The 25,171-nt window shown below is 50.0% G+C and overlaps 11 protein-coding genes across 11 annotated transcripts; 3 read left to right on the forward strand and 8 right to left on the reverse strand.

Moving 5' to 3' along the window:
- Positions 1-798: 798 nt before the first annotated feature.
- Positions 799-2,181, forward strand: AA0111_g5283 (hypothetical protein; the record flags this gene model as incomplete). Its single annotated transcript, XM_028651378.1, has 2 exons — positions 799-924; positions 973-2,181. The coding sequence occupies 2 exons, from the start codon at positions 799-801 to the stop codon at positions 2,179-2,181; spliced, it is 1,335 nt and encodes a 444-aa protein (XP_028507054.1).
- Positions 2,182-2,557: 376 nt separating this feature from the next.
- Positions 2,558-3,049, reverse strand: AA0111_g5284 (hypothetical protein; the record flags this gene model as incomplete). The annotated part of the gene is made up of 1 exon (XM_028651379.1): positions 2,558-3,049. One exon carries the CDS (start codon positions 3,047-3,049, stop codon positions 2,558-2,560), a length of 492 nt encoding a protein of 163 aa, XP_028507053.1.
- Positions 3,050-3,066: 17 nt separating this feature from the next.
- On the reverse strand, positions 3,067-4,237 carry AA0111_g5285 (hypothetical protein; the record flags this gene model as incomplete). Its single annotated transcript, XM_028651380.1, has 2 exons — positions 3,067-3,879; positions 3,929-4,237. The coding sequence occupies 2 exons, from the start codon at positions 4,235-4,237 to the stop codon at positions 3,067-3,069; spliced, it is 1,122 nt and encodes a 373-aa protein (XP_028507052.1).
- A 1,866-nt stretch (positions 4,238-6,103) lies between these two features.
- On the reverse strand, positions 6,104-6,526 carry AA0111_g5286 (hypothetical protein; the record flags this gene model as incomplete). The annotated part of the gene is made up of 2 exons (XM_028651381.1): positions 6,104-6,114; positions 6,187-6,526. 2 exons carry the CDS (start codon positions 6,524-6,526, stop codon positions 6,104-6,106), a joined length of 351 nt encoding a protein of 116 aa, XP_028507051.1.
- A 2,402-nt stretch (positions 6,527-8,928) lies between these two features.
- AA0111_g5287 (hypothetical protein) lies at positions 8,929-10,276 on the reverse strand (the record flags this gene model as incomplete). Its single annotated transcript, XM_028651382.1, has 3 exons — positions 8,929-9,434; positions 9,488-10,094; positions 10,148-10,276. The coding sequence occupies 3 exons, from the start codon at positions 10,274-10,276 to the stop codon at positions 8,929-8,931; spliced, it is 1,242 nt and encodes a 413-aa protein (XP_028507050.1).
- A 2,641-nt stretch (positions 10,277-12,917) lies between these two features.
- AA0111_g5288 (hypothetical protein) lies at positions 12,918-13,433 on the forward strand (the record flags this gene model as incomplete). Its single annotated transcript, XM_028651383.1, has 1 exon — positions 12,918-13,433. The coding sequence occupies one exon, from the start codon at positions 12,918-12,920 to the stop codon at positions 13,431-13,433; it is 516 nt and encodes a 171-aa protein (XP_028507049.1).
- Positions 13,434-13,571: 138 nt separating this feature from the next.
- AA0111_g5289 (hypothetical protein) lies at positions 13,572-15,687 on the reverse strand (the record flags this gene model as incomplete). Its single annotated transcript, XM_028651384.1, has 2 exons — positions 13,572-14,658; positions 14,705-15,687. 2 exons carry the CDS (start codon positions 15,685-15,687, stop codon positions 13,572-13,574), a joined length of 2,070 nt encoding a protein of 689 aa, XP_028507048.1.
- Positions 15,688-16,785: 1,098 nt separating this feature from the next.
- On the reverse strand, positions 16,786-17,618 carry AA0111_g5290 (hypothetical protein; the record flags this gene model as incomplete). The annotated part of the gene is made up of 2 exons (XM_028651386.1): positions 16,786-17,517; positions 17,568-17,618. 2 exons carry the CDS (start codon positions 17,616-17,618, stop codon positions 16,786-16,788), a joined length of 783 nt encoding a protein of 260 aa, XP_028507249.1.
- A 459-nt stretch (positions 17,619-18,077) lies between these two features.
- Positions 18,078-19,214, reverse strand: AA0111_g5291 (hypothetical protein; the record flags this gene model as incomplete). The annotated part of the gene is made up of 1 exon (XM_028651387.1): positions 18,078-19,214. One exon carries the CDS (start codon positions 19,212-19,214, stop codon positions 18,078-18,080), a length of 1,137 nt encoding a protein of 378 aa, XP_028507250.1.
- Positions 19,215-19,398: 184 nt separating this feature from the next.
- Positions 19,399-19,686, forward strand: AA0111_g5292 (hypothetical protein; the record flags this gene model as incomplete). The annotated part of the gene is made up of 1 exon (XM_028651388.1): positions 19,399-19,686. The coding sequence occupies one exon, from the start codon at positions 19,399-19,401 to the stop codon at positions 19,684-19,686; it is 288 nt and encodes a 95-aa protein (XP_028507251.1).
- Positions 19,687-20,812: 1,126 nt separating this feature from the next.
- On the reverse strand, positions 20,813-21,845 carry AA0111_g5293 (hypothetical protein; the record flags this gene model as incomplete). The annotated part of the gene is made up of 3 exons (XM_028651389.1): positions 20,813-20,990; positions 21,046-21,701; positions 21,756-21,845. The coding sequence occupies 3 exons, from the start codon at positions 21,843-21,845 to the stop codon at positions 20,813-20,815; spliced, it is 924 nt and encodes a 307-aa protein (XP_028507252.1).
- Between the last annotated feature and the right edge of the window lie 3,326 nt (positions 21,846-25,171).

The following is a 25,171-nucleotide window of genomic DNA, read 5'->3' on the forward strand; positions in this document are numbered from 1 at the left end:
CATGCAAGACTACCCCAGGTAGGTCGTTACGCGCTGAAAGTCTATCGGCAAACAAGACCAGTCGGTAGAGCTCCCGCGTGCGTGTTCCCTGCAGTACATCAGTATACGGATATTGCAGTGACATTCCCCGAAGATCTGAGCCTTAGTGACATCTCGGATGCAAGGCCCCTGAAGTCGAGCCGCACAACGGCAGACCCGTACCTGAAGGCAATATACCTGTAATTGACAGAAGCGAGCGGTGCTGCAACGGTTACCTCTGGATTGCAGTAACACACAAGGTCATCTCGGTTATGATTACCAAGAGAGTATGGTTGTTGACCGGAGTCTTACCTCGATGCGGTGCAACTACCAGTGAAAGCATATCACCTCGGCACCAACCGAAGACTCCGCGATGTTTGTCAATTCGTCAGTTGGAGTGCGTCTGAGCAGCAGAAAGCTACAGCAACCATGATTGCCTTGTGATGCAAATATGATAGGTACATATTGCGAAGGTTCCGCATAGCACCCAAGGTACCTGTAGGTGCCAGATATCGCGATTTGCTTGCGACCCGAGTACGTGGATACGCTACGAAGATGACGGTCATTACAGACATGAATCGGCCCGTTCATCCATGGTAGGTGTCAAGCGCCTGCCTGATCCAGTGTTGCTAGTTCCGCGGCGGCTTTGCCACGACAGGGATAGGCCGATGGGCTCGGGGGGAAGCAATTATCACGTGAAGATCGTCATGGTGGTGCTGCGGGGCAAAGCTTGGTTTGCAACACGAAAAGGACGCGTCAATTACAGTAAGAGTATGTACCATGGCCGCCACTTCCACATCCGGGTTTGTTGACCTTCCTGTTGGTACTGAACAGGTTGAGCGTGAAGATGCGGTGTCATCTCATGTTTTTCCCTTTCTCAGACTTCCGCGAGAGCTCCGTGACCAAGTCTGTATTTCCGCCACCCTATTGGAGCCTAGTCTGATTGCGATATAGATATACCACTACACATTCGCAGCGCAAGAGCTCAGCATAGATAGGGCCATTGAGCGCCGTCACTTAAAGTACTTCAAGCCCAGCGCTGCTGCCATACTTCTTGTGACTCGCCATAATTACTTCCTTCTCAACCGTCAAGTCGCCCGCGAAGCGCTCGAAATTCTTTTCAAAAACCATAGCGTCTACCTCAGCTGCGGACCTTTTGTTCTCAAAGCGCTATTAGAGAAGATTGAAGAGCCTAACGGACCTGGCAGACAATGGCTGAAATGGCTCAAGAAGATAGAGTTGGATTGGCTAACGCTACCCAACCTGCAACATTACCCACCAGATAGAGAAGAAGGAAGGGACGTGTGGTACTGGGAGCACGATCAAGTAGAGGTTGATGTCGACTACGTACGAGGTGCCTACTATAGCGGCCACTACGACGAGTACGACCACGAAGGCAAATCTTACGACGACAACTTCTACGACGCTTCAAACTCGTCACTGTACCCATCCTTTCGCCAGCCAGCTACGACACAGCCCTCGAACGCAAACGACCCCTTTGGTTTCGCAGGCCACTACCCGTTTGCCGACCCAACCCGCGACCCTGTCCGCGAAGCCTCCGCAGCGGACATAGCCACGAAACTAGATCTCCTTGTCTCAATGGAAGTCACACCACTCTTCACATACCTCGCTTCACCCACTTTCAACCTGGACAGCATAACACTGCCTTTGAGGTTTATATCCCGTGGTTCGCACCAAAGCCGCAGCGTCTCGCGGCCAGGTTTCGCTCTACCCCTCAAGATCAGGTACTGGGTCCAAGTCTGCGTGCACGCTCTTCTGATGCTCGCTTCTCCACATACCGAGGGTACATCGACGTCAACACCGCTCCAGGAGGTACGCGTCAAGTACGCGCCCGTGGACATCTGGGCGTCCATGGAACCGACTGACGACTTGCGCCGTATTGTGGACGCTGGGGTCTGGTTCGATAGCCCAGAGGAGGGACAAGAGGTTGAGCGAGAAGGAGAAGGTGAGGCATTCCGTGCTGTATGGGAAGGTATGCGAGCGAGGACGACACATGAAGAACGCAAGAAGTTGGGGAGGAGGTGGGGGTTGAAAGCGGACATTACGTTTCTTCCTTGGGATGGAGATATGGATAGTGGGAGGGTGGGGGATGAACTTGAGATTGTTTTTTCCAGGGATGAGCATGTTGCAATGGCGGAGTGATAGAAGACATTGGCTTTGAAACAATTGTATATCAATGAATCCCACAAAGTATGCTATTCGAGCAAGAAGAACAGGTATCATAACTCAGTAAACAAACTTTGGTGTTACATGATCACCACACTCTGACATCTAGTGCACCATGTCGATGTCTATCCTACCAAGTCCCATACTAGAACCCATATTCCGTCACATAGACGTTGAAAGAAGATAGACTAGACATCGACAAAAGGAGACTGATGCGTACATGATGGCATCCACTACACGACGATAATCTTCTACGCCACTCTGGCGCCGACACTTATCTTCAAAACCTCAGCAGTCGCTCATCCGCAGGTACCAAAAACGAAAGCCGTGGGTTCGTAGGCTGAGACGCAACCTAAAAGTCCCAGAAGCTCTTGTCCGCGCCCTTGCGTCCACCCATACCATCGCCCTCGGTCTTGATGGCAGTTCCCCTTGCGCTCCTGCTGAATCCACCACCATTCTCCTTCTTCGCCGGTTCAGGGCTCTCCTCGAAGAGAGACCACTCAGTGCCCTTGCGTCCACCCATGCCGTTACCAGCAATGTTTATGCCGCGACCATCGGGTGAGTCGGCGTCAACGCCCCAGTGTGTCTTCATAGAACTACGGGTCTGGTTCTTGTTCTTCGTGATGTCCGAAAGGGCGCGCGCATCGGCCGGGTCGACGTCGTTATCTGTGACGTTGTCGGAGTAGAGGCCCTGGCCTTTGTTGCTGCGTCCGCCCTTGGTGGGTGCAGGGCCGCGTTGAGCTTCGGGAGTGCCGTTATCGTCAAAGTCAAAGTGCGCGTCTTGGTCGGGGCGGGCCTTGTGGACGATGGGTCGGCGGACAGGGGAGGTATCCTGAGGTGACATTGACGTTAGTATATGTTTCAGAAGTATATCAGAGACTTGGATGCAACCTGTGTCTCTGGCTGATAGAAAGCACCAACCTCGTCGTCGCTCCAGCCAAAGTGTCGAACCGCGCTGGGTAGCGTCTTGGGCTTCGACTTGTCCGGGGTGGCGAAGTCGTCGAAGTCCCAATGCGCATCGTTCCTGTTGCGGTTCTGGTCGTGCTTGGACGGTCGTGAAGTGTCTCGTACCTTTGGCGTCTCCTCGCCTTCTCCGAAAGTGAAGTGGTCGTACTTCTTGGAGCTGGTCTTGATGCTCATAGGTGCGACTGGGTGCTCTTCCTCGCCCTCCTCGAACAATCGGTTCGCCTTGTAGTGCTTTCCGCTGCCAGCCTTGGCTGGGATCCTCTGGGGTGACGGTGAAGGAGATCCAGCGTCCGCGCCAGCGAACAGCTCGGAGTACTCGCGTGGAGGAGGCTTCGCAGACTGCGCGCGCGGTGCTGACGGACCAGAGCTGTGAGACTCTTCTTCGTCCACCTCGCGGGGCGCAAAGAGGGCAAGCGATGCATGCGGGTCGTTCATGGCATTGTTTGTTGATCTCCTTGAACGATCGCTAATGGAGACCTCATCTACGCCACGAGAGGCCGACGTTGATGGGCGCGACGAAGCGCTCGACTCTGGCTGTGCAGCTGCCGCATTCGATGCAATCAAGCGAATCTGCTCGCTGCTGTCGCGGATAGGCCAGTTGCGAGAGCGCGCGCCAATGACGTCGATTTGCTTCAGGAGAGAGCCCTGGTCCCAGTACTGGCGGATCTGTGTGATCTTTCCTGACCTGTCAAAGTGGACCATGTGGACCTGTCACCGTCAGTGAACGTGTGGAGAAATGACTGGAAGGGTCACATACCATTGGGAACGTCACTGTGCGGTCTGTGACAAAGTTGTCGTCAAGGCCTGGCAGGTATGCGCCGCCGCCGTTGGTGAACTCAATCGTCGTCTCCATATCGACACTCAGGCCATTGCTGCTCTCAATCACATTCAGCACCTTCTCTTTGGTCTTTTTCAGCAGCTTCTCCTGAACAGACAAGTGCTTGATGATGGCGGTCGCGTCGTTGATGCTGGTCGTAGTTGTGACATAGTGAAGAGAGGCATTGTCTGCCAGCGCGCCCGAGGAAGGCGTCGCCAGGAACCTGGTGTACGTGTCGCGGAGCGTCATGACGCCGTATATACTAGCTATCTAGCTAATTGCTGTTGCGCGTATAGATACTGGGGCGAGTGTTGTGGTGGGTCAAGTGGGGTGTGATGGTTTGTGGTGATACAAATGTTGTGTGTAAACAAATGCTGTCGGACGCGCGTAAGATTATGTAGCAAGGCGGTGGGGAAGGCGAAAGGGGAACCACAACATTGAGGGCAACAGGCTCCCATATGGCCCGCAAGAGCCCCCGGTCTTCAATCGCAAGGTGTTGTTTATGCAGGGGTCCCGCGACAAGCCCCACCTGGGTCAGCCACCTGGACGGTGCCGGACTGCGGAGATCAACGCGGAGAACAATGTCATGCAGCTAACGGCGTCGCGGTGGAGATCTGGTTTGTTGTCATATTCCATCTTCGTTTATTGACTCGCTGTTGAAACGATAAAATCGTGGACATCGGAAGTCTGCCCATGTTTGCTTCTCCGTATCGCCAATCACTGGCGTGTTTCAGATGGCTTCTTCATTTGCCGTCAAAACCTGGACGCCTACAATTTCTACTTACAGACATAGAAAGTCACGGCTTCTCCTATGTATACAGCAACAACATACACCGACGACGGTCAGCAGTCCTTCGGCTCCCCTCGCTATCTCTGCCTGTAATCATGCCGTCATTACTTGCTTTTTTCTCTTGAATCATGAACTCTACATGTTTTTTGCGACGTGAAAAGAGCAGGGACAAGCGAAATGTGAACTCGGTGAGTTGTATAACGCGGCTAGAAGTCAGGTGGGGTATAATGACTCGTTGGGAATTCAGGTGCGGAACAACTGTAGTGTTGCTTGTACCAGTGCTGCTGAGGCAGTCGGAAGACGACTTGGAAATCGACAGCGAGAATTGCCTCGATACACTCTACGAGCTCTTAGAAAGCAGATCCAGAGCCACGTAGGCGTCTCGCTGCCACGATGTATCACATCAAGACCGCTGTACGTTCCGCGGTAGTTGGCTGCTGCTATACAAGGCCATCGAAACATGTCCCTTGACTGTCACTGTCATTCTGAACCTGAATTCTTCCCGTCACGCTCAGATTACAAACTCTTCGATACTTTCCATTTTGGCCATAAGACGCAAATTCACCAGAATTTTGTTCATACTATCCTATGCAGCGGTCGAATACTATCTTCGAATGGGTGGAAGATGACCTTCTGAACTTACTCTGCAAAGTGTCAACCACCTTCACTTGTTCATCGGTATTCAAGGCATCTGGCTATCACGAGAACTGAGAACGTTGCATCATGTGAATTGTTTCTACTTGAAGGATCTGAGACATTTTGCATAGAGTAGCGACACAGTCTGAGCTTTGTGCAATTCACATCAGGTTGGGTTAGTTTGCCTTCACTCCTGTTCAAAGGCTAAGCCTCACTACATAAAAATGATAGGCGACTTACCGAAACCCGGACCTTCCGCAGATTAGCACCGAAAGAGATGCAAAGCGGACGCTCTACCACTGAGCCACACGCCCCAGAAGTCGCCGTCTAAGAAAGATGGCTTAGTTAGATTACTTGCTAACATAGTTCAGTGCAAGACAAAACAGTACCACTTCACCTCTCCTCCGTCTTCCGGTAGAAGTGCACGACAAGGTCTTCGAGTACACAGATCACAGGCAAAGCGATTCAAGTATAGTGCGAGTTGATGCATCAAATAGGTAATAGGCTTCATTTTCAGCCAAACGGCGCATAGTAACGTAAATAGACCGGCCACCGAAATATAGCTGAATCTTGCTGTTATGTCACCAGATTCATACAAGCTCCAATTCATCCCCTTCGAAGACGAAAAACCCCAGCTAAATACGATATTGGTGAGTGTCTGTATCACGGCAACAGGGATAATGTCATCTCTATTTGCTGCCTTCAGTGCGAGACATGTGTTAGCCAAGAACTCTGCTAATTGTACGAGACTCAAGACAGGAATGCAACTTACATCCATGCACAGTATACAGCTGACCATACCAGTTATATGACCCAAAATGGTTACCAAGGCCCAGGCCCTCGGGACGACATTGATTCAAAATATTTTCGAACGCATCCCAGCATCTTTGCTGATCGTAGCCTCCAGGCCAAGTAAGTTTACCCCCACCCTGAGCATTGTAAGAACCGGAGTTCTTGTACAGTCCATCACCGCAAACGGTTTGACGAGCAGCGTACAACTGATTGCGGGATGAGGCGGGAGTCGGGCAGAGGCCGTAGCCCCCGCAATCTGCTGCGGAGACGACAGCTCCAGAGAGCATTGCGCCCAGGGCGATGATAGAGTTGAAGTGCATGTCTGTGATATTTGGGAGACTGAGGTGAGGAAGTGAAGATTTTCGAATAGAGAGTGTCTGTTGTGATGAGGATAACTTTCGGGATGGAGAGAAGGATACTTATACTACAACTACCTTCAGGACTGTATACCCACATACGACACTCTAGACTCTGTAGTCTAACCAGAGTGGTCAATATAGCTACACGTCACATACCACTTTTCCAAAGGGCATGCAGTGCGAAACCAACCGACTCCAAACTTACTTATTCAAGATGGATGCATGATATATCACTACGCCGTTCTCGCAACCCACATGCAGACTTGCCGAATTCTAGCCTGGTACGGAAGGTGTATGTCAAAGCGAAGATAGTCGTCCTCGTACAGCAAGGCATAAACTCCAGCCACACTAGGCTAAGAACCCTTGAGCATCCTATTGGTGGGTGACAGTGCGGACTGCGTTCCGTAGCCGCTGCATCCTGCGGCCCGCACCGAGCTACCACTGTCGCCTTGGCCTGTTCCGGCGATGATTCTCAAGGTTTGTACCATAGAGTAGGTACGGGCTCATCCGATCGTACCTAGGTATGTGGGTACGGCAACACGCATTTCACCAAGTGTCGGAAGGACAGGTCGAGGTTGTCCGGACATGGCACCGAAGTGCATTGTCGATATCATATGCAATGCATATGGTATGATTGTGTCTATCAAGCCCACATAATCACAAACAATGCTCAAGCGGCCTCGGCTATCTCATACTGAACAGCCGACTCAGCTCTCAGCATCCAATGAAATATACCACGACACTGGTGCTAGCTGACTAGTTCACATCAATACGAGGTTAACCGAAGCTTGAAGTACTTCAGTCCGGATGTGATCGAAGCCGCTCTTGGGCGTCCCACTTCTATAGCTGTCAATTCCAAGCGAGCTTGGTAAGTGCGGGGGTTGAGCGTCTATCAAGATCATAAAACCGACTTTTGAGGGAATATCCAATAACACGGAGGTTCATACCTAGGATCCCCGCCCAGGTGTATGGCCTGTGGGGAAGCTGAGCGTTCGAAGTCAGGAGCAAAGAAGTAAGTGGATTTGAGATTATAATGTTGAGAAGATATGGAAGCGCTGTGGATGCAAAGCATCAGGTTCGCCAAAAGTGCGGCATCCAAAACGCGGAGAAACCCAGCCAGCCACAGTAGACTAAGAGCACGGAAGTCCACATGGAATAAACTCCTATTATTGGATGAGTGCAGCAGCCTTTGTCGTCTTCCACAGTCGGTTTGCGATCTGTGGCAAGACATCCTCAGCGGCCATGTACTACAATACGTTAGCAAATGATATTATTAATGTTTGTAACACAGCTTACGCATGAAAAAACCTACGCGTGAATTACCACAATATCCACAGGATTTGGAGTTTGAGATCGGAGTTACCCCAAGTGTCTTCCAAATCCTTCATAGCTTTGCCACATGCACAGTCGTCAATGACATCCCAGGGCCAATCCACCTCGAAAGACTTCAAGCCTGAAAGAAGATGTAGGGGAAGATCCAGACAGTCACCACATTTGACTCCAATTCGCTGTATGGCAGCTCTCTGCTCGGGAAGTCGTGTAATGAGCCACTTCGTAAGAGACACTGTTCCGATCGAATAGAAGGTGTTAACGGTGTAAGTAAGCAACCGAGTTTCTGCGTGTACTTGTCTGCAAACTCGACTCATGCACTGTACAGGCCATTTTGGGGGGCACCGGCAGCTAACGGGGTGAGCCTGAACTGATCCTTCAGCTTGTACAGCGTAGGACCATATCAGGGTTCGTATTTCTGGGGATAGGCGTAAGAGTGCTGACTCCTCTGCATTGCGCTAGGCGCTGATAGCCTCTTAGTCATGCTCAAACACGATAAAATAATGGAATCGCACTCACATCCTGAGATGGTGCTGGTTCGGTGTGGACATGATGCGTAAATAGTTCCTGGTCAAGCTTCTTTTGGTAGGATCAGGGAAGCGTTCTGGTGAAATATGGGGAAATTGCTTGTAGCGAATATGTGGCGTGAAATAGGTGGAAGAGCAGAGCTGTGATCTGTTAAGTGGGAGAGGCAGTTGTTAGCCGGAGCACGGACGCTACAAGGTGAGGGAAGAGCGAGCGGCGCTGGCACGATAGCGCAATATGGTGTGGTGAGCGGCTCTGGCTTTGTAAGGAACGGGAAGCGATACTGGCCTAGTGGCAGTAACTGAGCTGCTTGGTCATAGGTGAGATAGCGCTCAGCAGGATGGAAATGATGAGTGCAGTGACGAAGTCAGTAGGTGAAGGGGTATATTGGAGTGATACGAGACGCTCGACCGTGTGGAAAGACGGCTTGTCCAGTTTTTGGACATACTCACGCTGGATAGAAAAGAAATGTACTCATACAAGCATACTCATCAATGGGTGCGCATCACCTAGTCGTCCGAGCCATCCTCCGGGAGCTCCCTCAGTACATCCTCCACAATGTCAATCAGCTCGTCAACATCCGGTCGCTCATTGGGCTCCAGCCTCAAACACTTCCTCACCACCTCTTTCACACTATCTGTGATCGCATCCTCAGGGTTGGCCTTTTGCTTGCCCCTCTGCATACCCTCATCTGGAAACCTCCAGTCACCACCCAATACACATATGCTCAAACTACCACCCGTCTCATCTGATCTAGCCTCGAAGGGGCTCTTGCCGACTAAGCATGCGTAAAGTGTGCAACCGAGCGACCAAATGTCGACTTTGGTATCGATGACTGAGCCGGTCTTAACGTCAAAGAGTTCAGGGGCGCGGTATGGCATGGTCGAATGTTCGGCGGCGGTATCTTGGATTTGTAGGGCAAGAGAGCGTGAGGTTACGGGTGTTGGTGATGGTGCGAGGGAGCCGAGATCCATTAGGATGGGTGTTTTGCCGTCATCGTCTATCATTATGTTGCCTGCGCGTGTTAGTCCCTGAAACACATCATCGTATGAGATGTGAGTTACATACCAGGCTTGATGTCTCGATGCGCATAAGCCCTCTCCCCACCAGGCGCAATACCTTCATGCGCCGCTGTGACCTCCGAATCTTCTAGCAATCCTTCTGCCTCTTGCTCGTCGTCTTCCTCGTGGTCGCGGTTTCTCCTGCTCGGGCGCATTTCCATGCTCTCTGCAGCTTCCGCATCTGCCCTCTTGGCATCTCTCCTGACTTTCTTCGCCTTGCCCTCGCTTCGCGCGCCGCCAGGTCCGCCCTTAATCTTGTACTGATGCATTGCCTTTAGCGCTTTGCAGACACCTAAGAATAGCACCATGAGTCTCCGCTCGGGGAACTTTGTGTGGTTGACCAGGTTCGCGTTGATCATATCTTGTAGATTACCACGACGGTAGTATGGGAGAAGGATGTACACTGTCTTCGCGGACGAGTCTGATTTGTCGGTCTCAACAGAGTAGTCAATCGAGTGTATAATGTTCGGGTGCGGCGAAAATAGTGTGTAGGCCTCGACTTCTTTGAGCGCCAAGCTCACGCTTTCTTGTCCGAAGGGACATCGTATCTTCTTGAGCGCAAGGAGTTGTTGATTCGAATTGTCTTGTACGAGGTATACATATGAGAAACCGCCCTATGTCGCGATAAGTCAATTGGTTGCGTGTTATCGAGAGATGCCCAGCTTACCTCGCCCAGTAACCGTAATATCTTGAAACTCCGACTGTTGATTTTGAGTTGAGGTGAGCTTGGGAAGCAGACCATGCAGTTTGTGAACGAGTACACGACGTCCAGGAAGTATGTGCCTAACGAACTCATTGTGGCGATTGTTATTGCGATTGCGATGTGTTTGTTTGCGAGCTGACGACAGTTATGGGGAGTCGACGCCGGATAAAGGTTAGACGCGCGGCCAATTCGAATCGTCGATTATGGTTATGAAATGGAGATTACGTTGGCGCGATGATAGGGTAATCCGAACGGAACGATGGTGAAGACGTGTTGTTTGCTAAGACAAAGCACAGGTGTGTTCGAGGATGCTGACGACGTGGTTCGTCCGTGATGCGCCAAGGGTGTGGCTAAGGTCCCGTACCCACGTTACGGGCCGAGAGCCAGATGCCACACTACGTGGGATTCGCACTCACGATATATACTAGCCAAATTGTCTTCATCCCATCTTAGTAAGCCATCTATCTCAGATGGCGACTTCTGGGGCGTGTGGCTCAGTGGTAGAGCGTCCGCTTTGCATCTCTTTCGGTGCTAATCTGCGGAAGGTCCGGGTTTCGATCGCTAATTCAGAGGTACAAAGTGAGTGACGGGATGGAAAGAGGGTGCAGTGTGTATTTATGCGATTAAAAATCTATCTTAATGTGAAAGAGGTAGCTAAATGACAGGCAGCTAGCAACCTAGTAAAGTACTAAAGGTGCGGATTGCTCGACCAAACCATCCATACACCGGTATAGCAGTGTTTTTGTCACTGCTGTTAGACACTTCTAGCGCACTTCTCCCGCACAGGCGTTTAGGCGCGTAGGCATTTGTTATAGCAGCGCTGCCCTTTCGCTTCTTTGAGGCATGATGTTTAATAAAATCTGGCGAAATTGGTGAGCTGATGGAGAGTAGATAGGCTGTGACAGCGTCTTCGAAGGCGTAGTTGAATGTAGGCAGTACAAGCTCGAACCTACAGAGTTTGTGCCCTATAGTGATTGTAGTTGAAGAAGATGCTATTCGCAATGGTGAGTTGGATGTGGTGAGTACGATGTTACCGGAGATAGCTGATGTGATGTGCATAAGCTCTGGACTAGTATTGCTGATATACAATGCACGGTCGAGTGGATCGAAGAACATGATGAAGTGATGCATAGCAATTCCGTTGGAGTTTGGTAACTGGTAATCGCTTGCTCGTGAGGCGCCAAATGTGAAGGACCGACGCCCAGCGATAGTCTCGAAGGTCAACCTAACGACACGGCGTTTAATCGATGACGTAGCATTGATAGACTTGTGCCAACCAATGTAGGGAAGGTTTCGTCGTACTGAAGTCGTGGCGACCGCGGTAGCTGAAAGTGGAACGAGTAGCGCGAATTCTGGCGCAAGGGGATGTGTCGAAGCCATACAGGTAGTGGGGAAGTGCGCGAGTGAACCTATACTCTACCAAATCACATGTCTTAGACATGCGTAAGACGACTTAGTATGTTTAGTTGTTGCGCTGAGAAGGCCCTAAACAGGACTGTACGCGCTGTATTATACCAGTCCAGTCGAATTTTCGGGATCACACTTAGTCGAATGGCGTGATAAACGAAGGCCCAGTCGAGATGGTGCCACCGACGGATTGGTACCTATTGCTGTGCCAATCTCTGGATGAACAGGACGTGGAAGCAGGTCCAAAAGATCTCCGGAAGTGAAGCTGGCTGGGCCTCGAGCAGTGTCAAGAACAGCCTCGTATAAGCTTCTGAGCGAAGCATGGCTGAACCTTTCGAACCGGGCTGCTAACGAGCCCGATAACTGTTCGTTCCACAAGTGAGAGACCTGACCCAGCCTCAACCCTGGATCCGGCCCTCCTCTCCGGCGTGATGGTGGACCAATTATGGGTCCCATATCAGCTACGCTCCCGAAGTAGAGGGGGTTGGTCCGTAGCATGATAAAAGATGTGTGAGGCGTTGTGAAGAGTGGATAGCGAGCATCAGAAGCTGACTGAATGCAGTATATCGGCGTGGGACGTGGAGGGGAATTAAGTTGGAAGTCGCTGGCGAGATACCGCGTCCGATGGGTGTTTTGGAAGTAGCTGTCTTGTCCGTGCTTGCTCCATGTATACCGCATGAAGATAAGAGATGGTATACACGCTCTGGAGACTAGTTAGTAGCTGTTCAACAAAGGCTGTGGTGTATGATAATACCCAAGACTATCCTGTGGAGGTCCACGGCTCTCAGGATCGTAAGCTTGTCGGCTCCAGCTGTTGCGCGTTGGTAAAAAGAAAAAGAACCCTTGCCCATTCGTGACAGCGATATCATTCAGCGCCATTGCATCGATCTCGTTAGGTGGGAGCCAGCGGTCGTTTGATGTATCGTGCGTCTTATCGTAGAACTTTTGCCCAAGGTAGTCTGAGAGTGAGTCATGCAGAAAGAGGCATTCGTTGATATCGAGGTCGCGTAATTTAGGTATGGGTTTAGGACGTCGAGATGGGCGACCATTTGGTTTTGGGGGGGTTGAGTCGTCCATACAGTAATTGAACCCAAGAGACCTGATGATACACGACGGTTTTGGGGACTAAGGCGCTAAAATGTAGTTAGGCAACAGAGCTAGAGGCGGTTGGCCTTCTCCGCTGGGACGACGAGCGACGCAGGCACTGCATACTTATGGAAACGCGTCAATGAAAGGAAGGTGGGTAATCAGTGCAGCGAGTTCTTGGCACTTGCTGCTAATCACCCCACGAGTTCCAAGACGCTAGAGAAAGATCACCAGCTAGGCCATGGCGCAGAATGGTGATGTTAGCCTCGCAGATCTCTACCAAGATCTTATCAATTGCCCGCCCGGCGTCACTCGAAGCACGAAACTCCAAACCTACTGCGAAACCTTCTGGAGTAGACTCAAGTACAACCCACTCCCTTCCTCCGTTCTTATCGATGATTTCATACGACTCCTACAGAACGACGACGATCTGCTCCTTGCCCGACTGGTCATTCCCCCTCTGCGACCGACAGTAGATCCTCCCGATAATCCCATATTACTAGAGATCCTAGGCCATATCAACTCAGACCGCACTACAATACAGTCACTTAACAGTCGCCCTCAGCTGTACGGCACCCAAACAAACGCGCATTTCCTCGAAGAAAAGCGAATACTCCAGGAGACCGAGCTGTACCGAGCGAGCCTCTTACTTTACGGCCACGGCAATACAAACGAAGCGCAGAGACAGAGGTTACAAGAGTGGCTTGCGGCATACCCTACCGAAGAGGCGGCTACTTCTGTCTTGTCCAAGCAGTAGTCTACCATTACACTTAGTGGGGGCGGGCGATGTAGGGAGTGGCATGTTTGGCCAGGAAAGCAAGTTTCGAAAAAATCAAATAATATGTCTTTTATAACTATGTGGCGATACGGACGCCTGTTCCACAAAAGGCTCTACCTATTCGTCCTCTTCACGATCCGACTCAATGAATACAGTTCGATTGACGTCCATCTCAAAGTGACGCTCAATCTGGCTCTGGTGAAGTTCAACTACCATGCTCTGATAACTGCATGGTGACCGTGCTTCGCCAGACTTCATTGGATGCGTGAAGTTATCAACTCCAGAAAATTTGTCGAGTAGCATCCACAACGCACCCCACGAATCATCGCGCTCGAAGAGAAGCGGCCCACCAGTGCCAACTGCGTAATCTGCTGGAATAAGGCGCGTGTGAAGGAGTTCGGCAAGAAGAGGAACACGTTCATCAAACTCATTGTTATGATGATCCGAGGAGTTGTTAGAATCGTAAAGAGCCCGCTGTGCACTGGTTGGGCTGATATCGTTCGTCGGAACAACCAAAACCGGACCATCAATATCGCGTCCTTCTAACCCAAACACATCGAAGACAAGCAGTCGATCCTGCCGACATGAATTTACCCTTCTAAAGTCAGTGGAAGAGAGACTCGGTCCACGTGAAGTTTGTTCCTTAGTACTTGTTATAACATGAAACGGAACAGTCGATGTCAGATAAGGTAATTGTGTAATTGTAGCAGGTGGATCGCCATGTGCAAAGAAGGCATCTTGCTCACACTTTGTCCATTGGTAGCGACAGTAAGCGAAATCCCCCATATCATTTCCACGGGAAAGAACGATGACAAGACCAGACAACCGAGATGCGCATTGTGACATCAGGGTATAGAACAACTTTCGATAGAACCAAGACGTTTCGTTGACAGGACTAAGGGGCAGGCGAATAGGCAGCGCCTTCTGCGTTGCGTCTGTGGGTTCCGACGGCCGGGCAGGACGGTGACCAGGTTTTCGTGGCTGTGGATTTGATTGAATGATGTCGTATACGTGTTGAACCCATCTACCAGCTTTGTCTTGTTCTATCCAGTATTTCTTCCAAGCACTGCTGCTGAAGTCGCCCTCCAGATCCTTCGTCTTGTAAAACTCGTCAGGGAGTTCGCGCTCAGGAAGGAAGAAGAACTGCGTCCAGGATCTCTGTTCAAGGTCGGTGTAATCGAACTGATAGAAGAGGAAGTCGAATCTGCTTGTGGTTAGTATAACTCCTCTAAGTGAGGGGGTAGATGTACTGATTATGGTGTGTGAAGTAATAGTTTAGACTACCCTTGGTGCCGTTGCGAGCGATCGCTACCTTGTTAAGTGGACTGGCTGGAGACCGGTATCGCCCGTCTATCTTGTGCTGCACGAATACTTGACGTTGTACATGCTGCATGGTACTCGGGACGAGAAACTTAAAATCAGCCAGGCAAGGCTGATGGTCAACGAAACCAAAGTGCATCGGTATCGCGTTCTCAGCACGGTTGTTTGCATTTCGAACGCTTCTCCATATCTCTATGATACTGAGGAAGGAAGTAAAGTGCTGTGAGTCTTCCTTTGGCATCAATCCGTCGTTCGCGTGCTCTATATGTGGCGACCAGCCAGTGAACCGAACCCGCGTCCAAGGATTGACATAGTCGCCAGAACCACGCGCGCATTCGGCCATGCTCTGGAGGGCTTCCGATAGTAATGCAATAGGCATTCGATATGGAGAGTTACACGGGCTGAGGGCGCCATATGCTCGTGGCGGGAGGAAGGACTTGCGGGAGATGTTGACCGCAACATTACGACCTCGATTGTCAGAAGAACCATTTTCTCCGCCATGTCGATTAGGAATGAGCTCCACGTAGCTTGGGTTGGCAGCACATATACAGATGTAGAAGGCCACCCGTGCGCGCTGGGACACTGGGGTAGTGTATATCTGGTCTTCGGCCCTGCGAGATACTTTACTCTTGATGTCAAACAATACGAGAAGGCGAGACCAAAATCGTGAAGAGCCTCGATCGATTCGTACATCTTCGTTAAGCTTCCAGAAGCGTTCGGTGAAATTGCCAATCGGAGGTATAACGTTTGGGGTAGCGTAAAGAGCGCCGTCGGCGAGAGCAAACTCAGCAGAGCGGATAACCAGGGGACAAGTAAGAAGCACAGCGAATATATCGGCTTCGAAAGCTGCACCGCGCCGTGCGGTAACGAAGGCATGTAATGGTGCGAGAGGGGCCTGATCGTGGGAGGGCATGCTTAGTCCGAAAGTTGTGTGGGGAATAGTGAGGTGCTAGAACCTTGGAAACCTTGAAAGGCGGCCCAGGGGTTCGCCTTAGCACCGTAACATCCCAGTCTACCGACGAGTAACGATGTGATCAGAACCACCAGCACTCTATCACAAAGACTCGACGGAATTATCCTTGTTCTCCACAAAGCTGCTATCTTCATTTGTACTGGACGATAATAGCTTTACCCAGCTCACGGTCTATGGACAGCATTTAAGAGGAGTAGATGCTCAATGCTCGGTCGACGAAGGAGGGGAGACCAGAAAAGATTGGCAAGCAGCCAATCCTCGCTGACAAGGCAGGAGCGTTAACGGGGGTGAGGCTGTATTCTCCGGCTGCACTAAAGAAAGCTGCGAAACTGGTCGGCCGTAACTTATCACACTGATGCTTATGCCCTTCTGCCAAACGTATATCCTTGTTAACTTCCTCTAGTGCTAAAAACATCATCATGCAAGGCTCAGAACGAAGAGAATGGCTATATGTGGCAGCTACTAGCGTCAGGCTAGTATAGCCAGCAGCTGGTCAACTTCGAATGAGAGGACGGCGGTGGCGGATGATTGTTCACCTTTACAGCATGGTCGAAGATAAAGAGGGTGTCGTGGGTAGAGGTTGAGTGGGCGATTGTAGGTTTTTTCCTATGATGGAGAAGAAACTTCGTGGATCGTAAGTGTTGTAGATGCTGTCTAGCGTGCTCACGTACTGACGTCTCTTACAACTTAGAACGTGGTTACTAAACCAGTCACAGATCTGAGCCAAGTGCCGCGGCAGGGCAGCGACAAGGAACATCTTTACTCATCTTGCGCATCACATCTTGGGGTTTCGCTTTAGCTATAAAAGACTCATATAGGATTTTCTAGTAGTATACATGGTAACGCAACACCGAAATGACAGGCTAGGGATGAGACAATAGTTACAAAAGAGTGTTGTGTGGTCCTAGGGACCTCAAGAGTGACTGTTGAGAACCAGGATAGCGTCCACACATCACTAGAGGTAGACGTGGCCGAAGTGTGATAAGCCCTGGAGTAATCACAGAACTTCGACAAGATGTTATTGATAGCTAACCCAACTCAGAGTTCGTCAGCCTCGTGCAGCTTTTGATCGGAAGGACACTGAGATGTGTTCTCAACGACACGTCGCGCAAACTCTCGGGTGAAGTCTTCAAAAATAGAAAGGGTTTTTTGAATGTCGGAGCAACGTGAAGAAAATGTGGCTCCTCCGGACTTGAGCATACAACGTGTGCTCAAGCTGTATCGCTGCAGGTCAACAAGAATGGCAGTCGTGTAGTCTAACGTCGCGGTCCAATTTAAGCTCATAAGCATCCGGCTTTGGCTCTCATCGCAGTACCAGAGTAGTATTATGGCCAGTCGTAAGACATGGTCCATAATCCGATGCTCTTCCGCATCACTGACAGATCCGTGCTGCGCATCCAGGGACAGCTTGCTGAGCCCGATGTGAATGGTAGGCATAAGCAGCTCAAGCGCGAAGTGGATAAGCTTTAGCGACAACTCCGGGTCGTATGTCTCAAGATCGGGTGCACTGTTGTGCTTACTGAAAGCCTTGACAATGTTGATCCAGTACGTACAGTCGCCGAGGGTACAGTAGTCATGAGCTTCAAAGTCGCACATCATCTCGGCGTAAACATCGGAGAGTCCGCTAGTGTAGCACTGCTGAGGGATGTGTGAAACTCGAGATTGACGTGCTTGCGGTGTAGCAGGTAGGCAGAGATGACGAGGAAAGCCCATTTCGAGACCTCCGATCTGTGCATTGTCGGCAATGGTATTGCTCGCAAAGGCGCCGCACTTGCTGACGATTAGTAAAATCCTTGTGGTCTAAGTACCTGACTACTTACAGCAAGGACGCATACGATGCTGATGTTCGCAATGAGTGAACTCGAGAACATCTCGCTGCTTTGGTCTGGACGCCTTGCGATGCGATATAATGGAGATGTGATACAAAGTCGACTAGGTGTTGCAAACTTGCAGATATGGTCTGAGAGAAAGAGTCTACGGAGGGGGTATGGCATCGATAAAGCATGTACAGCACCGGGTGTAGTTTTATAAACTGTCATTTCAGCCCTGACAAGTAAATATCAGTGCGTGTGCTTTGAGACATAGTAATTTTATGTGATCGCCTTTGAGATGTGTGAAGGCGAACAGATATCCAATTAAAACAAGATCCTACTGAGTTCTAGTACATGTCTTTGATGGTGTCAGAGTCTCATGCTTCGGTGAAATATTTCGACCGGATGTTACAGGGACTACTCAATGTGAATTGGGGGTAGGAAAGAGCCCATGTCTGCGGTCTGACTATCCTTGCGAGTCCTCACCTCTACAGTCAATCCAGTGCGTGAGAAGAGAGACTAGGTGAGCCTGTGAAGCGACAGTGAAAGCTCACTTTGAAAGGCTGCGAAGCTATCTGCGTCTGGGCATTCTCCACTAGTCGAAGCTTTGATATCCGCCTTAGATACTTTTGCAGACAGCTCTTCCAGACCATCCAATGCAGCTTTCCATCGATTTTCTTCGAGCCCAAGAAGCTTCTCCGCTTTCACTGTGTGATCTTGACTTTCTGAAACACTTGTCATAGTCGCTTGGTAATCGCCATACTTGCCCTTCACCATGGTTCTGTCAATACTGCGAGAGAAGGGGAGCCGCCAGAAGTGGGCCCATTTTCGATTCCTGACAAGCTCGTCATGGTCCATGTTGATTGTGGCGGAGATGTATTGCTGTGCTTTCACTGCGTCACCGCAATATGCTCGTGCGCTTTGTACCTTCTGTACGACATTTCCTACCGCCTCGGAAGCGACTTTGAGCGTGGCGCTCCAATTGGGAAGAGTCGAACATCGCATGTTACCAGGGTCATGATTCAGGAACTTAGCAATGCTGCTTAGAGGTCCTTTGGCGGCCTGGCTCGTCAAATGAGCTGCATCGCTGACGTCGGTTTCAGCTTTGATCAGCAGTTGGCGAATGTGGTCAGGAAGAGTGTTGAACATGGCTGAAGTAAGCGAGTTCGCCGCACCATCCAGCATGTTTGAGTGGACCGAAATTTGGGGCGATGCACTCCATAACGAGAATGACGCAGCAAGCAAGATCACACCGACAACGCCACAGACAAAAAGTGTTGTACGCGTGAATGTTGAGCGTTTAAGCCGGTAACCATGCTCATCTGAACCTTGCAGTGCAGAGGGTAGCTTGGGAATGTGCAACGTATGGGGCTGCTCGGTGTTGTGTAACTGCAGTTCTCCAAGAAAGTACGGATAGACAGGCTGCTGCTGGTCAGGACGCCGGTAGGGTACTTGGGTTAGTGGATATTGTTCCTGTTGTGCAGAAAGTTGCTCGGGAGGTTGGTTGCCAATTTCGGGTGGCGGCTGATTGATTGAACCTGGGGGAGGCGGTGATTGGTTCACAGTTGGCTGCCAATTGATGGGCGGCGGTCCGCTTCGGCGGATTCTCTGCAGTGTACGGGATTTCAAGCCCGCAGAGCGTCCAACAGGCTTCATGATGCCACTGATAGAGTCAGGCGCTGAGTATCGCGGTCAGCTCATCGGGTCGTCATTCTTATCCCCAACACTAAGTATAAATGCCCCTCAAACCTTTCGGAACTTCGTTGTCTCACTTCTTTACGTACATAAGCCCCTCTACGGTCCTGCGCGCAGCAGCAGTCCTTTGTCTCGCACTTCCACCATGTCCGCGCCTTTCCGTCTCGCCCCGCTCAGTTTGAATTGGAACAGACGCGAGTCAAACGACTCTACATGCGATCCTAACATAGAGCGCATCGCCGACGATGTTCTCATGAAGATTGAAAATTTCGTGGAAGAAGCCGAGCAACACTTAGCCAAAGGCGAAGAAGACAACGAGAAGAACGATCATGATTTCATATGCAGATGGATCACGACCTTTCAAACATGTCTCAAACAGCACGAACAAGCGGAGGAGAATCCATCCAATAGCTCGCAGTCGCAACAACGGTAGTTACCCGGACACGTCAATCGGCAGGAACCGACATACTGGTCACAAGATTCAGTCTACAGCTTCCACGAGGCCCTTCATAGAAGTGTCACCATATCCCACGTAGCCGTGCTGTTTTCCTCCATCTGTATTCTACCAACTTTGGCGAACAAACTCCGATCTATACCTATCCACGATTACGTTCACGTTGAGCACTTTCACCCTCATTCTGTTGTACCTTTCACCTTTCTCTAAGAATCCCCATCAAGAACAGCTACAATGTCTATCTTCAAAAAGCTTATCCTCGCTTGGTTTACGTTGACCCTCCTCTACTTTTGTAGGGAGCAAGCCTTCAATCAACTAGGCTCGGCTCTACCCAAACATCACCAGCTGCATGCAGTTGTTGGCTGGCTTCGCGAATGCACTTATATCATCACGAAGCAGATCATGAAGTTCAACTGGAACTGCTACGATCTAGCCGCATCTTGCATGTCCTGGACGGACCACCAGCTTCACAGCATTCACTCCATCGTCTTAAAACACACACTGAAGCTTCAGGTAATCGTCTAGCTGATCTCTGTATGCTTGCGCTGATCATGATTTTAGACCAAGGCTCCGCTGTGGTGCGCGCAACACTTTCCACCGAGCCTATCTGTTCACATTCACTCAGTAATCCATTCGTTCCTCGAGTCGGTCCTCGCCGTCCTTGATATCGTCAAACATGTCTTCCACCTTATCCAAAATGCCTGCACCCTCATAGCTACCTTCACACACGAAGCCATCTCATGTATGGAGCAGCCTCTGGACTTCTGCCTAGACTGGACCACGACATTTTTCATCTTTTCCTTCACTTATATGGGTGCCATGCTGGGTTAATTGTCAAGACGCGGAGGAGTTCGGCCAAAAGACTTTTAGTTATCACCTAAGGTTGACGTTATAAATATACGTTCAACTCTTCTCACAAAGTTGCGCATAGCACACTCTTTGCCTTTGTATCTTTCTCTTATATCTCGTGTCTTTCATTCAGTATCGAGACATCTTCTTGTAGCCACGACTTAGCAGCTCAGGGTGTGTGTATCACAGCATGGTAGAAGTGTATAATTAACAAAGTTTTCCATTCTTCATAACGTAAGCCCTATTTGATACAGAATCAGCTGCTAGATCGCTGCGCCCATGCCTCTTTGAATGGCGCTATCATCCATTCACGTATATTCACTGCGAGCTTTCCAATCTCCGTGTCGCGAAGCTTACTTCCAAGACCCAGGACCTCGAGATGAGCCATCGCGGTGGTGAAGTTGGTCCCGGAGCCAGTGAATTTGTGGTCGAGACTACCATCATGTTAGCGATTTGTTGTGTCTATCATCAGTGGATGCCGAGACTCACAAGTCGCTGGAGAATTGTTTGTGCAGAAAGAAAACCAGGCCGGGATTGTACAGCCGGCAGAGTTGGTTGAGCTTCTTGCCTCGAAGGCTCCACTCACTAATGTTGTCCATCGCAGTCTCAAGCTGAAGTCCTCCATTATGCTCGTCTGACACTACATCTCGGAGCAAACCCCTCAATTTCTCTTCCATGGTCTCACCCACGCGCCCATTACCCTGGGGGCGGATGATTTGAACAAGGTCAAACCAGAATAAGTGCCCAAAGAGGATTAGAATGCCGCACTGATCTTGCTGGCCCATCCTCCAGGCTGTCCATTGATAACGAGACATGAATGCGTCGCCTGTCTGTTCACTGGAAAGTTGTAGAACCTCATGCTTAGCACTACGATAGTTCAAATAGGGTGCTGCCGCGGCACCGTGTTTGGTAAGATGCTCGTGAACAGCAACTGGAAGGTCGGGTAGAGCAGCGAGATCCATGATACGCTTCCAAGGGTTCAATCTTGATTTTGAGTTGTTCGCTGCAGCGTTCCGTGGTTTCTTTCGTGGTGGCACTTCTTCTCCATCGTCCATAATAGCGCTATCTTGGATTCGACCACAGAGGATGTTCCATCGGTACAGGGTATCCTTGTGTTGCTGGTCAACAGGAAGATCATTCAGCGGCTAGAGCAAATGAAGTGTTAGCGCTGCCAAGTCGGGGGGCTACTTCTCGCTCACCTGGCCAGCTCTGTCCATGAACACTCGCATGTGTTCCATCAAGTCGTTGAATTCTTGGACAACTGCGAGCGGCGTATTTGTTGCATTCATGATGCTCGGGTACAAGGAGTCCTTGTGCACTGGAGATACCGAAGTAAGTGTGTTGCGACTCGGTTTTTCATCTCCCTCTTGCTGGTAAGGTTGTTGCTACACAAGGTAAACGAACATCATATCTGAGACGATTGCCAAGCGCACGCACTGTTGGCTTTGTGTGTTCTTTGGTGCGTGGTCCCAATGTCTGATATGTGTCTCTAGTCTGGGTTTCGTCTTCCGTTCATTGTCTTTGGTATACCGATCGTCTGCATGCTGTCTGATCACCATCACTCGGTTCATCTTATCTCGTAGATTGAATGGCCGTATACTCTACCCTAGTTCGTTAACTAGTCGCGCACAACATGGCTCAATATTCCCTCGTCAGTCGATATCTTATTATGTTTATGGTCTTATTACTAACGGAATGTACCATACAGAATACACTTCGCGCTATTATAAACTTCCTTCAAGGTCCACTTCGCCTCTTTCTCCATTTCGTGTTGCTCTACGCATCGGCCTTATCTTTACTCAAAGTCGTCGAACTCCTAATATTTGTGCTATGCGTACCACGCTTCCTCGATCCAGGTCGACTAGAGGATTCGGAACCGCTGGCTGATGCTGTGTATGCTCTGCTCTGTGTGATGATGGCTTCAGTATACTATTTTGTCAAGTACAAGAGGTGTGTGAAACCGCTCTTGCCAACGCGCTTGACAATGCTAAGTATGGACCGATTATTAGACAAATTCTTTTTGCTATACATACCAAAATCATCCAAGTCGCTACACGAGTCACTTGCTACCTGCTCTCGATCGACGATATCTCCGCCGAGTACATACGCATCAAGGAGTTGGAACACGGTAGTCCGTTCCAGAAACACCACGTCCACCTTTTGTACGATCTGATCAGGCTATATCCTGAATCGCAAATGACAACAAGCTGGACCAACAATGCACTATACCAGTGTATGATACGGAACGAAGATCTCCAGAATCAAATCACAACCTTCATAGAACAAAGCCATGCGGTTCTGAACGATAATACGCGACAGACCTCGAGCTTATCGCGCCCAGCCACACCGACTATTCTTCGTGGTGACCCAATCGGACAACCACAAGGATCATCGCGTCTCTCAGCCTCTTTGAGTCATTCTGAATCCTGGAGCGTTCCTAGCGAGGCATCTTCGTCGCATGCGACTGCAGATTTCGACCATCCCGAACCACTCTCGGCCTCATTCGCCGAATCACTCCCCGGGCCGTCTCAGGAATTGCAGCCTCTATCCGTCGCTGATAGAAATGAGCCTGAGGTGCGATATGCTAGTCGGGGTATTACTACATGGCTTCGCGTTACTACCGCGAAGTCAGCACAGGCCAGTTTTATTCGCACTGATATCAACGTTTCTGGTTCTACAATCACTGCTTATGGAAGTCAACATTGCCGCTCGCAATCTGAAAGGGAGCGCGACCCACAAACAGCTTCCTTTCATCATGTCTTTCCAACATCTGCTACAACAGATGACATTGCTCGCGGCCTCCAACCACTTGTGGAGAGGTTGATTGACGGACAGAACGCGTACCCGTGTATTTTTGTGGATGGTTACAGTGGTAGTGGAAAGTCGACTACCATCAATAGCCTAATTCGCAAGATTGCTCATCAGCTCTTCCTACATCCTGAAGCGCTGATCAGCAGAAGGATCTGCCTTGCCGTCGCAAAGCATTACAAAGACACCGCAAGCAAATTGGTATATTATGACCGAAATGCTGGTCATAGGCTGACGGGCGCAGCAGCTCTTGGGCCCCGGACTTCAGAAACCATACAATATTTGATGACAGAAGAACAGCAGGTTCTGAATTTGGTTGATCAGGTCACGAAATCCAAGTTTTGCCAAAGTCGAAGCACCGAGAATAACGATAAGTCATCACGCGGCTGGCTTGTTTATATCTTTACCGTCAAGACATCATCCGGTAAATCCTCATGCTTGTATATTGTGGATCAACCTGGAAACGAGCGGTCAGTAAGAGACCTACCGTCTTCTTCCTTGCTACCCTTCACTTCGTCGCATATGGTTGAAGCTACAAAGGAAGCCGCACGACAGCGCCAATTGGAGACCAATTTCATCAACTTTAATCGGTTAGAGCTGGGCAAATCTCTAAAAGACTACCAAGAGGGACATATAGTCCAAACCAACCGCACACAAGTAGATTCATTCCACTCGGAAACCCATCGGTACGCTGACACTGTTAGATTACGAAGCTCCTTAAGCCCGCATTCGACTCACAAGATGACGACATGGTCATGCTTTATCACGCCAGTTTGTACCAATCCTATCTATCCATGGTGCAACCCATGCTCCAAGCATCGCAACAGTTGTCGTCAGGTGTTCTCGGCAAAGATTATTCATCGAGGTCGATATCGATGTCGATATCGGAACCCTCAGGTGGCTTCCTAGCAACAACATCCACGTAGGCGTCCCGGAGCGCTTCCATCCAGCTATGGGAAGCCTGATATAGCTTCTAAGTGACAAAGATGGGCAAAGGCGGATTCTTTTGTGTTATTGGAGTCCTTAGCATGGCGATCCGCGATGACGCAGAGCAAAACGAGCCACTCACAACATCCTTATCTGTCAACGAACTAAACCAACAAGCTATCCACGAATAACGAACAACGCAAACAAAACCATCTCAAAATCGCCCTGTGTGGCAACCCGAATGTGTTAGAATCGCCGGCGTGGTGGTAACTTTGTGCGTTGTGAAGGACATCACTAACAATTTGAACTGGCACTTGGGTGGTGGTTCGATGGATAGAGTATTGGCGCATGCTTCTTCATCAAAATCGTTGGACGCCTACGTAAGAAGTAGGAGTTGTTGTCTCTAGTAGTGTCTGCAACAGCGCGTCCTGAAGTGCTGAGACTAATTTTTAAGGGAAGAAAAGGAAATTTGTTCAACTTCTCCACCGAACGCGCGATTAACGTGAGTCTGGTTATTTGCACGTAAAGATAGCTTGAGCGCGACAGTGCTTGCGATTCTCAGCTACGGAATCAGTACAGGATAGGTGATGCATCTATTTTGGAAGTGCGCGTTTCTTGTAGCGTAAAGTGAGGTGTAACAGATGCCAAAAACATATTACTGTTGTCTGCGCAATTAGAGCAGCTACTTACGATGTGACGGCGTACTTAAGTTTGACATGCTCATGTATGATGTGGCTATCTACTATTCCGGAAGTGCGCAACGCGTGACTAAGACCTGCGCCTTGATCTTGTGTAACACAAATGCACATCTTTGACAACAGCAATTTTGTTGTTGGGACTGCAAGTACCCTGCGACGCGATAGTGTGGGCGCTAGCGTGC

The sequence above is a fragment of the Alternaria arborescens genome (assembly GCF_004154835.1).
Source record: "Alternaria arborescens strain FERA 675 chromosome Unknown contig_10, whole genome shotgun sequence".
Classification (NCBI taxonomy): domain Eukaryota; kingdom Fungi; phylum Ascomycota; class Dothideomycetes; order Pleosporales; family Pleosporaceae; genus Alternaria; species Alternaria arborescens.